The sequence below is a fragment of the Pistacia vera genome, unplaced genomic scaffold (genome assembly GCF_008641045.1).
Source record: "Pistacia vera cultivar Batoury unplaced genomic scaffold, PisVer_v2 Contig272, whole genome shotgun sequence".
Taxonomy (NCBI): domain Eukaryota; kingdom Viridiplantae; phylum Streptophyta; class Magnoliopsida; order Sapindales; family Anacardiaceae; genus Pistacia; species Pistacia vera.
Window position 1 is genome coordinate 1,008,262 of NW_022196082.1, and position 12,940 is coordinate 1,021,201.

Consider the following 12,940-nt stretch of genomic DNA (forward strand, 5'->3'; position numbering starts at 1 on the left):
TGCAAGCAAGTTACAGACGTTTTCAGGATCTTGAAATGATGCTTAATCTTCAAAGCGCTAATAACAATAATCACCATTTAAATTATAGAAATAGCAAAAACCTTTTTAGTTAACTTTTTTTTTTGGTTAAAATAAGTAATTAAGGGTCAGTTAAATAAATATTTATTAATTCATGTTATAAATTTTAGTGATTAATTAATACAAAAGGGATTCATATTATTTTAAAAATAAAATAAAATTAATTAATTTTATTAAATCTGAAGGGTCAGGAAAAGGAAAACCTGTATAGAAATATAGAGATAATTTGGTAAGGTATTGCGCAATGGATTCAAGAGTTTTTGTCTCCATGCAATAATGTAATGTGGCCATAATAATAAAAATTGTTAAAAAAAACCATTGGAGAATGGAGTGGTGCAGTTGGAGATTCGAAAATCTCATATATAATATGAGATAATATAGAGATAATTTGGTAAGGTATTGGGCAATGGATACAAGAGTTTTTGTCTCCATGCAATAATGTAATGTGGCCATAATAATAAAAATTGTTAAAATAAAACCATTGGATAATGGAGTGGAGCAGTTGGAGATTCGCAAATCTCATATATAATATATTAATGAACGTGAACAATGTGCTTGATAAACGTGATTCTTGTATCTTTTACCGGAAAATGCTATACCCACCATTCTTCCTCTTAAACTTTCTCTACAATTTTAATATATAAATTTATAGTTTGTCTATTCGTAATAAATCTCATCTATTAAATTATAATTAACCAATTATGAACTATCACATTAGATTATGAAAAAAAATTTATAAAAAGAAGTTATAAATATAACATTACTCATCTTTTTTATCTTCAGATAGATTATTGTTTCTGTTTCATCACTGTGGCCAACAGTTCATAAACAATGTGCTCTCAATCCGCATCTTAAACCAAAGATAATTATATAAATTATCTACTCTAATTTATTTATATTATTTTTTATTTAAATTTTTCTAATCAAATTAAAACAAATCAATTTGTATAAGTTTGTATGAAGAATTTAAATTCATTCAATCACATTAAAACACCTTATTTTTTTTTTAGCAGCACTACCATTACAACTTTTTCATATAACTCTGATGTGACAGCTCGCAATTGGTCAGCTCGTAGTGGTCTCATTTATCCAAATGCAAACTGACTAATCACAAGTCATCATCCCTAGAGTTGTATAAAAAAGTTGTAAGTGTAGTTTTAGGCCAAACGACTTGTGCATACCCAAGGTTTGCCGTAACGACAAGTTGGTACCCAAAAGGTTTTGAAACGACAAACAGATACCTTCTGTCATGTGCTGTTAGTGATTTCTGTTTGTTAACAGTGAAAATACTAAAATGCCCTTGAAAGTTTGATATTTTAGTTTTTTATAAATTTCTAAAAAACCCCCTAGGTTTGCTAATTTAACTAAGCACCCCATATATAAAAAGTTTGTTAAATGACAAAAACACCCCCACCACCTACAATGCCAAATTCCGGCCACTAACGCCAGAATCTGGCCGGAAATTGCGTTAAGACACAGACCCCGTCGGATCTGTGTCCTAACGCGTCGATCTAGCCTTTTTTGGCCAGATCCGTGGCTGATTTGGCCGGAAAAGGCCAGATCTACGGCCAGATCTGGTCGTCGACGTCACAGATGGAATTTTGCTGCCACGACGGCCAGATCTAGTTGTAGATCTGGCCTTTTCCAACCAGATCAGCCACGGATCTAGCTGGAAAAGGCCAAATCTGGCCGTCGAGGCCGCAAAACTCCATCTACTGCCTCGACGGCCAGATCTGGCCTTTTCCGGCCAGATCCGTGGCTAATCTGGCTGGAAAAGGTCATATCGACACGTTACGACACAGATCCGACGGGTCTGTGTCGTAACGCAATTTTCGGCCAGATTCCGGCGGTGGTGGCCGGAATCTGGCTTGCAAGTGGTGGGGGTGTTTTTATCATTTAACAAACTTTTTATATATGGGGGTGTTTAGTTAAATTAGCAAACCTAGGGGGTTTTTTAGAAATTTTTAAATTTATATAAAACTAAAATATCAAACTTTTAAGGGCATTTTAGTCTTTTCACTATGAACAAACAGAAATCACTAACAGCACATGACAGAAAGTACCTGTTTGTCGTTTCAAAACTTTTTGGATACCAACTTGTCGTTTCGGTAAACCTTGGGTATACGTAAGTCGTTCGGCCTGTAGTTTTATTGTTATTTTTTAATAGACTACACATATAAATAAATCTTATAAAAATTTTTATACAAAGTGATGTGACAAAAAATTAGTGCAAGAGTGAATATGATGAATTTGAATTTTTATATTTACTCTTTCATTCATTTTCGGTAACATCATTTTATATACAAATCTTTGTAAGATTTCTATATATGTCTAACATTATTGTTTTTAATAATATCTTGATCCCAATAAATCATTTTCTCTTTTGGAATGCCTAAAAAAAATATATAATTTTAGGCCTCCAAAAACTTAATTTCTAGTTTCACCCCTTTCAGCTTATTAACATTTAAGGATAATAGTATCAAATATTGTTAATTTTGATCTGTTTTCATTTCATATACTAGATATTTTTCTCGTTTAACTTAAACAAAGTTAGTTAGGCTCTTAGTTGCCTTTTGAAATTTTTTTAAACTGACAAAAGTTCCCTTTAAAAGATAATGAAAAAATTCATCATACAAACTCTAAATTAAATGCAAATATTATGTACTTTAGTTTTGATTTGTAATATATAGCGAATGTGTTTATTTAATTTTAATTTGCTATGCGTAATGTGTTTATTAATTTGGTAACTATAATGTGTAATTTTTTTTATTACTTTATATATACATATAATTTTATTGCATTTTTGTTTTAATAAAAGCCTTTTTATACCTAATGGTTCAAGAATGTATTATAATTAATTTTAAGAAAAAGGGTATTTTTGTCATTTTAGTGAAAATTTAAAATTCAGCTAACATTTTGTTAAAATAAAGAACTAGTATGGTAGTATTTGAAACGAGAAGGGTCAAATTTTTAGTATTTGGAGTGAGTCTCTTTATATATAATAAACTGAAATTATAGGGACTATAATTAATTTTCTTGGTTAAAATATAATTATAATAGTGAGTGACCCAAGTCGCTAGCCTTGGAAGTTGGAAACATGGCCGTATGAAGCTGTTTAGCATCCGTCATGGCTAATAACAGCTTCAAAATTATTAAAAATCATTGGAGAATGGAGGGTTGAGGATCTTCAAAATTAGTTTATGTTGGATGATAAAAAAACATGCAGAATAAGGACTAGACGCGTGTCCCCAAAGTGGGCCATTACCTAGCAAAGGAAGCTTATAAGAAAAGAAAGAAAGCTGCTTTTCCTAAAGGCAAGTGCCCACTTGCATAAAAAGAGATTCACCAATAAGAATGTCGTTCAATCCTCTTTCCACGTGTTCACTTGCATGAGGATTTTCTCACTCATCAAAATGAGAACGCGGCATCACAGGCCCAGTTATATGTAAACTTCTTCACACCTAAGATTACCTCATGAATACCATAAATAGCGAGTCTTCACCCCCACACAAAGGATATCAACATCTATTTTCTACCAGAGCAAACTCTATTTGTAAACGCATCAATAACATAATAGTGGATATAGAAATTGTTTATTGCTTTCGAACCACTTAAAAATCGTTCTTATCTATTTTTCATTTACTTTTACACATTTGCTATTCAGCACACTTCTTAAGTTCCACACATAAACCTCACCAAACCCATTGGTTTAGCATCATACTTGCTATTTCACAATCTCTCATAGTCCTCTACACAAACTTTCCAAAGGCTTGCGTACATTTCATTGGTGTGAAAAACTACATCAACATTTTGACACTAGAAAGAGGGCCTCCGTTAAAGCTCTCCTTATTGACCAGCAACTACATCCTATACCTATAATCAACTCGTCAACATGCGTAACACAAGAGCTAACTCCAAAGCCCCTGCAAATCAAGAAGGGGAAACAACAGAAAATCATTTGCATCCCATCCCAAAGGAGATATAGCCTGTCAGGCCCAAGAACGGGGCTGGAAATCCTCAAATGATGGACATGTTAGGGACACTAACCAGAACCATACAAACATTGGTACAATGCCTGGATGCCACCGTGAAAGTTCCAAAGGGAGAAAGGGAACACAACCAACCTGGTGCCCCATAGAGACAAGGTTAAAGGGTTTAGCTAAAGTGGTCCCCTCACACGAAGTCCACGACATCACGGCACGTCCCAAGAGTGGTCGCTAAAAATCATCAAAGACAAGCGTGTGATCACTCCATACGTTCATAGCCAAACCCTAATCGTGTTCCCTCGTTCAGGGGACAGGTTCCACCTCACGACAGATGGCCACGAGGTGTGGGTACCAATCCATAACCTGAGATTGCCCATGAACAACTCATCAGAAACGACTGTAATAACTTTCTCTAGCTAGTATACTTTAGAAAATAAGATATGAAATTACTAAATATGATATAGAAAATATATAAGCAAATAAGTATAAGATAATAGGCCCAAAAATTTACTTTATAATCAAATTCTCTACATCAAGTAAGAAAGTTATATACAAAACTCAAAATACAACTGGACAATAGTGCCATTCTCTCCCGCTTCTCAATGTTCCCTCCAACCGTTTCTCATCTACTACCTGCAAAACAGTGAAATTAACGGAGTGAGCACTAATTGCTCAGTAATTAAATCCGCTATACCATTCTTCTTCCTCCGTTACTCGTATTCTGAATTTCTTTCCTTACATCAAACTTCTGTATTCTTCTCTGTTCTTTCTAAAATTCTTACTTCTCTCACTTTCTAACATGTAAGTATAAGCAAGAAACTAATTCTGAAAAATAGACATGGAATAATGCATATGCACAAATGCATAAGAGATGCATTTTCTTTACTGTTTTTCTATGTACTTATTTTGTTTTCTCTCTCTTTTTCTGTGTTTCTTTCTTTCTTTCTGTTTCTTTTGTTCTTTCTTTTCTTTCTATTCTTTCTTTTTCTATTCTTTCTTTGCTTTGTTGTTCTTTTCTTTCTATGCTTTCTTTTTCTATTCTTTCTTTGCTTTGTTATTCTTTTCTATTCTTTCTTCTCTATTCTTTTCTTGTTTGCCGATCGGACACAGTTGAGACATGGATTTGGAACCCTGGCCGTGTGTGTGAGTACAATCCTCATCTATATGTACTTCTTACGGACTGTACAAATTCTTCTTTCTTCTTCTTAGGTCGCTCACTAAAGGCGATGTGCATGTAGGTATGTTCTTCTAGGTACTGTCCTCATCCACATGCACTCTTACGGACTATACAAATTCTTCTTTCTTATTCTTAGGCCGCTCACTAAAGGCGGCGTGCATGTGGGAATATTCTTCTTCTTGTTACTCACGGGTTCCCCATCCCAACAACCTTCTTTTCTTTTATCTTTCTTTTAGAAATTAGTATTCAATTTCTTTTCTTTTCTTTCCCTTTGGTCTTTAGTGTGCTTATATGCATGTATGCATATAGATGGGCTTTTTCTTGTTATTCTTCTAAATTCAAATGTTTAAATGCAAGAATCCAATATGGCATTTAAACAGGTCATTCTCTACTTTCTCTACCATCTACTCACTTATCTCAAGATAATATGTTATCATAATCATACATGCACTTCACTTTGAAATTTCATCAAACACTTTGTATGCACAAACAAAGCACTAGGTGATTACACTTCCATAATAATCTCTAACCACCAAACATTTGAAGCAAAGCTCCCTAAAAGCAACATCAAACCAGGCCAGCAAAACACACTCCATAATTCTACTCAAATTTTTTCTTAACTCATCCAAACTTCCATCAATCACCATATACACAAACATCACTCCTCATGGTGGAATTCTAACCATGAATCATCATCAAATCCATCAACAATTCTCATCATTCAAGCACATAAATACGTATAAGAATTTCTCTAACAATTTTTGCTCAAATTATGACTAGGGTTGGATTTACTTACCTTGAACTTGAGTAGTTCCACACTACAATCTCTCTCTTTGGTAGACTTCCTCTTCCTCTTAAACCCTAAGCATATAAACTATAAGAATTCAACACTTAAAAAATAATCAATGTTACATCTTGGTGTAAGAATCTTACCTTTGGATGCTTAGGATTAAGAATCTACCAAAATCCAACCAAAATCCTATAAATTTCCTTGGAAATTTGGTGAAGAAAATTGAGAGAATTAGGGATGAAGGTGGCATGTGAGGGAGTAGAGAATGGTAGGGTTTCAATTCTTGAACCCTTAATATCACATAATATTACTTATACTTTCCCATTTTGCCCTTGTACTTTCTATGAAATTCCATCTTTGCCCTTTAATCAATTACAATAATACCCTTATTTCCATTGTATTCTCCATGAAATTCTACTACTTTTCACTCCCCACATTTTCAACTAATTATGGGTAAAATGACCATTTTACCCTTAAGGAAGTTGTCCAGAATTTTCTCAAAAAAAATTCTAGAGAGTTCTTTGTCCCGACGAAGCTTTTTCTTCGCCTCAACGAAACATTCCAGAGAGTATGTTGCCGCGACGAACTTTCTTCCTTACCGCAGCGAAGACTGCAATTCTAAGAACACGATTTGGACAGTGTGTACAATGCTGTGGTGGCAAAACTCCTTTGCCACGGTGAACTTTGCAAATTCTAAGTTTTCAATCTTTCACTTTGCAACAAGTAAAACTAAGGGCATTAGAACGTAAATAACGTACCTCAATGCGGGCGTTACAACGACACCCAACAAGAGACTCTTCAGAGTAATTATCCACCACATATGAATGGCACCATAAAGGGAAACGTATTTGATAATATGGGAGGTGGAAGACGTCACTAAAACCTGCAAGGTAGCTACCCTCGTTTCCAAGAAGTGACCTCCAGAAATCACAAACCGCAAATGGAGGTCTCAAAAAGCAGTCTCCCTGCTAGGCAATAGTTAGAAGATCTACAATGAGCTCTAGACAAACTGCGTGCAAGACAAAGGGAGAGAATTATTGGGTAGGGGGGTCCCCGTTCTCTCCTGAGATTCTTTGAGAGCCACTCCCCCCCAGATTTAGAATGCCTGATGTTAAGGTTTTTTATGGTTGTGGCGACCCACAAAACCATCTTGACATATTCAATGACTTAATGGAATTGCTCCAGGTCTCAGATCTAGCCAAATGTTGTTGTCTGGTGATAACCCTGAGCTCGGGAGCAAAAAGGTGGACCAAGTCACTACCCACAAGATCAATCGTATCGTGGCGACAATTAAGCGTGCAATTTATCAGACTTTTCCAAGCAAACCGAAAATTTTTCATGCTGCTAAGTTATCTTAGTAAAACATTCGGAAAGATAAGGAAGAGACGTTGAAATCCTACCTAGAGTTGTTTAACCACGAATTGAGTCAAGTGGCGAATGCTCCCGAGGAGTAAACACGAACCTTAATCATAGCAGGGGTTCATCCGCAAATAGATTTGTGGAAAGATCTGCAAGCTGAAGACCATGTGTCTTTAGCTCAATTTTATCGAATGGCGAAGAAATACCTCAAAATTGAGAATTCAGTCGCTACGTTACAAGGTTGCGCTCCCAACGTTGAAACTGGAATTCACGACCGAATTGCCGATTACCTGGGGGAAAGAAATTTTTCTAAAATGACAAGAGTTCCCTTTAAAAGATAATGAAAAAAATTCATTATACAAACTCTAAATTAAATAAATATATTATATACTTTAGTTTTGATTTGTAATATCTAGCGAATGTGTTTATTTAATTTTGATTTGTTATGCGTAATGTGTTTATTAATTTGCTAACTATAATGTGTAATTTTTTTTTATTACTTTATATACATATAATTTTATTGCACTTTTTTTTTTAATAAAAGAATTTATGTACCTAATGGTTCAAGAATATTATAATAATTTTAGGAAAAAAGGGTATTTTTGTCATTTTAGTGAAAATTTAAAATTCAGCTACCATTTTATTAAAATAAAGAACTAATATAATAGTATTTCAAACGAGTAGGGTCAAATTTTTAGTATTTGGAATGAGTCACTTTAATTTTAATAAACTGAAATTATAGGGACTACAAATGATTTTCTTAGTTAAAATATAATTATACTAGTGAGTGACCAAAGTCGCTAACCTTCGAAACATGGCCGTGTGAAGCTGTTTAACATCCGTCAAGGATAGCTAAAACGTTAAGAAAATTTTTTACAAAATTAAAGATTATTTAACTCTAACCTCAAAGATGAAATTGTTAATTTTCCATCAAGCTGAAGGCATTTTCAGAATCTTTTCTTTGAGGGTGAAATTATGCTTAATCATCAAATCCATTTTCACAATAAATATTTTATGCATAATATCTCAACAGATCTCACCATTTGCAAAATAACTCTTATATTTTTCATATTTCCACTAAGTATTTTACATGTTTTGTATGTATTTTTCATCCTATATTTTTGACCGTACATTCCTTGCTTTTTTATGTGATTATATTCCTGCTTTTAATCTAAAACATTGTAAGACTTAACTTGTTTATTTAGTGATGAGTATATGTTTGATCAAGTTGTATGCTGTTATTATAGTATCAGATAACCAATAAAAAAAAAAAAAATTCTCAACAAATCTCACCGTTTGAAAAACAACTCTCATGTTTTTCCTATTTCTATTTTATGTATTTTACATGTTTTGTATGTATTTTTCATCCTATATTTTCAACCGTACATTCCTTGCTTTTTGATGTGATCATATTCATGCTTTTAATCTAAAACATTGTAAGACTTAACTTATTTATTTAGTGATGATTATATGTTTGATCCATGATAGTCAAATCGTGTATCGTGTATCGAAAACTTAATTTTTTGAATCGTGTAGTGACCCAGGGGTGGATCCAGAGTGTATTAACCCACCCTCAATTTTTTTTTTTAAAAAAATTAAATATATTATTCTATTTAGTTTGACTTTGGTCCACCCTTAATTTCTATTTTCAAATATTAAAAAATTGTGGGCCACTCTCAATTTTAGAACTAAAAGTCTTGGCCCACTCTCCCCTTTAATACTAAAAAAACTTGGCCCACCGCCCACCTTCAATTTTTTTAATAAAACATGTAAAAATATCTTCCTTTGCGGTTGCAATTTGCAAACCCTCAGTAAGTCAGTCTGGTGGTCGCTCGCGTCTTCCACAACTCCTCTGCTGCTCTCCCTAATTCTTCTTCAACAAAATTTTATCAGTTATTTTCTCTCTGGTTAGTACTTTTTTCTATGTGTATAATGATTTTTTGTTATTTGTGTGTATTAGTATAATAGCATTGTGTATTGAATTTTTTATTGAGAAAACTTTTAGGAAAAAAGGGGAAGTTTTTAGATTCCAATATTTTGTGATAGGTAAATGATTGTTTTGTAGTCCCAAAATTTGGAAGAAAAATAATATATAGATAATAGAAATAGAAATATAGATAGAATCAACGAGGGTTTTATTTTTATGTTTTGTTTAAGTCTTTAAGACTTTAAGTTGATGATTAAAAAACTTTAAGTTGGAAAATTTAGAAATTCTATAGTTATTATAGAATTCAATTCGTGAGTTAATTTATTTCTTTGTATTTATATAATTTTATTTCTTTCTATTTAGATATGGAAAAATATTTTAAAAGAAAGTCAATTGCTGAGACATCTCAACTTTGTTCTGGTGTCAATGATCATGAAAACCAACATTTTTCAAAGAAAAATTGCTTCGAAGTTGACTTGGAAAATCTTCCTTTTGATCTTGGATTTCAACCAAGAATTACGTTTTATCATCCTAATGTTCGAGACCAAGTCAGAATGCGTTATCTACAAAAGGGTCCTTGTTAACCTCGCAACCATAAGTTTCCCAAATCAAAATCTGGTGATCATGAACAGAGTTTCCAACGTTCTTGGTTTGACAAATATCCTTACTGGTTGGAATATAGTGTTGAGAATGATGCTGCATATTGTTTATGTTGTTATCTTTTCAGAGCAAAGTGGCGATGATTCTTTTGTTCTTGATGGGTTTCGCAATTGGAAGAGACTTGAAAAATTTAAATATCATATTGGAGGTCCTAACAGCTATCATAACCAAGCTGTGAAAAATTGTCAAGCTTTGATGAACCAAAAGTAGCATGTAAGTACAATTATTAATAAGAAATCTGACCAACAGCGAGAAGATTATCGTATTCGGTTGAAAGGATCTGCTAGTCAGTTTCTTCTTCGACAAGGATTGCCTTTTCGTGGCCATGATAAGTCTGTTAATTCAATGAATTAGGGAAACTTTCTTGAACTTTTACACTATACAGCTAAGCAAAATGAAGAATATAGATTAGTAGCATTGGAGAATGCTCCTGGACATGATAAATTGATTGCTCCTAGTATCCAAAAAGACATAATCAATGCATTTGCAGTTGAAACCATCAACAAACTAATTAGTGATCTTGGAGATGCTTTTTTTTCTATACTAGTTGATGAAGCTCGTGATGGATCCAACAAAGAGCAGATGACAATTATCTTACGTTATGTAAATAAAAGAGGATGTGTTGTTGAATGTCTATTGAACATTATGCATGTCACAGATACGACTGCTTTGTTCGTAAAGATGAGAATCGAAACATTGTTCTCTAAATACAATTTGAGCATATCAAGATTACATGGACAAGGTTATGATGGTGCGAGTAATATGCGAGATCAATTTAATGGGGTAAAAGCACTTATATTGAAAGATAATGAATATGCCTTCTATGTTCATTGTTTTGCTCACCAACTTCAACTGGCACTTGTAGCTGTGGCAAAAAAGGATACAAATATTGAAAGACTTTTTTTGAAAGTTTCTTGTGTGATAAATATTGTTGGATGGTCACCTAGACGTAGGGATCTTCTTAATGAGAAACAACCTTTGAAGGTGAAAAAAGCTATTAAAAGTGGTGAGCTTTCAACAGGGCAAGGTCTTAATCAAGATACTAATCTTAAGCGGCTAGGGGAAACACGGTGGGGTTCACATTATGGGACTTTATTGAGCTTGATTAATTTGTTTTCATCTGTTGTTGAAGTGCTTGAGGATCTTACTGAAAATTCTGATAATAGAGTTGAAGCAAGTGATTTGGTGGATTATATGACTTCTTTTGATTTTGCTTTTAACCTGCACATGATGAAAAACATTTCGGGAATCACATTTGAACTTTCACAAGCATTGCAAAGGAAGGATCAAGATATTATAAATGCTATGTCTTTGGTTCACTTGTCGAAAAGAAGATTATTGTTGATAAGAAATAATGGATGGGATAATCTATTTGATGAAGTTTCTCATTTTTACATTGCTCATAATATAGATGTGCCAAATATGCAAGAGAAATTTGTTGCACGAGGGAGATCGCGGCGTAATATTCAAGAGATGACAAATTTATTTCATTATCGTGTTGAGTTATTCTATGCCATAATAGATTTGCAACTATCAGAGCTTAACAATTGTTTTAATGAAGGTAATACAAAATTACTTATTTGCATGGCCTCCCTAAATCCAAGTGATTGCTTTCAAGCATTTGATAAGGGAAAATTAGTTGGTTTTGCTCAATTTTATCCACTTGAATTTTCTTCTACTGATCTTATGGCACTTGAACTTCAACTTGATAATTACATTGATGATATGCGCTCAAATAGTAATTTTTCATAACTAAATGATATTACCAGTCTTGCTCAGAAAATGGTCGATAAGAAGAAGCATCTTATTTACTTATTGGTATATTTGCTCATCATGGGCTTTAACCTTACCAGTTGCAACTGCAAGTGTAGAAAGAGCATTTTCTGCTATGAAAATTGTGAAGACTCATTTACGTAATCAGATGGGTGATCAATTCTTGAATGATAGCCTAATTCCATATGTTGAGAAAACTATATTTGACAGTGTTGATAAGGAGGTGGTCATGCAACGATTCCTCAATATGAAGCCCCGTTGAGGACAATAATAAATGTAATTTTTTTTTTTTTTTGTGACAATATTGACTAAAAAAACAGAATACAAATGTTATATACAATTAGTTTTTATTTGGCCCACCCTAATAGAAATTTCTGGATCTTCCCCTGTGTAGTGTGTATCGTATCGTATCGTATCGTAGGATATGCCTTTTTCAAAAAAATTAATAAAATAACCAAAATTTCTAAAAATTAATATCATCCCCAAAATTAATTAAAGAATTTTGTGGTATTATTGGCATTAAATTATGGTATTACATAATCAAAATTAATCACAAAATTAAGAATCTATATTATTTTCTCTCAACCATTCATATCATTTCCAAGATCAAATTCAATATATATGGCTCCGTTTGATACACTCTTCCAAATATTATTCTGGTTTTCCCAATAAAGTTAAACAGTAAAATTGGCTTATTCTCAAAATATTATTCTATATTATTCAATTCTTTTAAACCCCCCTAAATTTGTTAATTTAACTAAACACCCTCAATTTTTTTTTAGAAATTACAAAAACAACCCAGCAACCTACATTTACCAGATTTCGGCCACCACTGTCGGAAGCTGGCTGGAATCTGGTATAATGGTGCACTACCGGCTGAATCTGGCCGATAGTGCACCGATTTGGCCTTTTTCGGCTAGATCTACGGCCAAAGATCTGGCAGTCAACGGCCAGATCTTTGGTCGTAGCTAGTCGTCAATGACAGCCAAGATATAGTCATTGCTGACCATCAATGACAATCGTATCTTTGACCGTCGTTGACGACCAAATGCGGCCAGATCTAGCTATAGATCTGGCCTTTTCCAGCCAGGTGGATCTGGCCGGAAAAGGCCATATCAGTGCACAACCGGTAAGATCCAGCCAGTCATGCATCGATACGATGACTCCGACCACCCTCCGGCGGTGTTGGC

The 12,940-nt window shown here is 33.6% G+C and overlaps 1 protein-coding gene across 1 annotated transcript; it reads left to right on the top strand.

Moving 5' to 3' along the window:
- Nucleotides 1-9,682: 9,682 nt before the first annotated feature.
- Nucleotides 9,683-12,012, top strand: LOC116133683 (zinc finger MYM-type protein 1-like). The gene is made up of 4 exons (XM_031419369.1): nt 9,683-9,865; nt 10,045-10,125; nt 10,332-11,715; nt 11,831-12,012. Exons 1-4 carry the CDS (start codon nt 9,683-9,685, stop codon nt 12,010-12,012), a joined length of 1,830 nt encoding a protein of 609 aa, XP_031275229.1.
- Nucleotides 12,013-12,940: the final 928 nt, after the last annotated feature.

Coding starts and splice junctions, on each gene's coding strand:
- LOC116133683 (XM_031419369.1), top strand. CDS start 9,683: ATGGAAAAATATTTTAAAAGAAAGTCAATTGCTGAGACATCTCAACTT. Junction 9,866..10,044: donor ATCCTAATGTTCGAGACCAA/GTCAGAATGCGT, acceptor TTATCTTTTCAG/AGCAAAGTGGCGATGATTCT. Junction 11,716..11,830: donor TGATGATATGCGCTCAAATA/GTAATTTTTCAT, acceptor TAACCTTACCAG/TTGCAACTGCAAGTGTAGAA.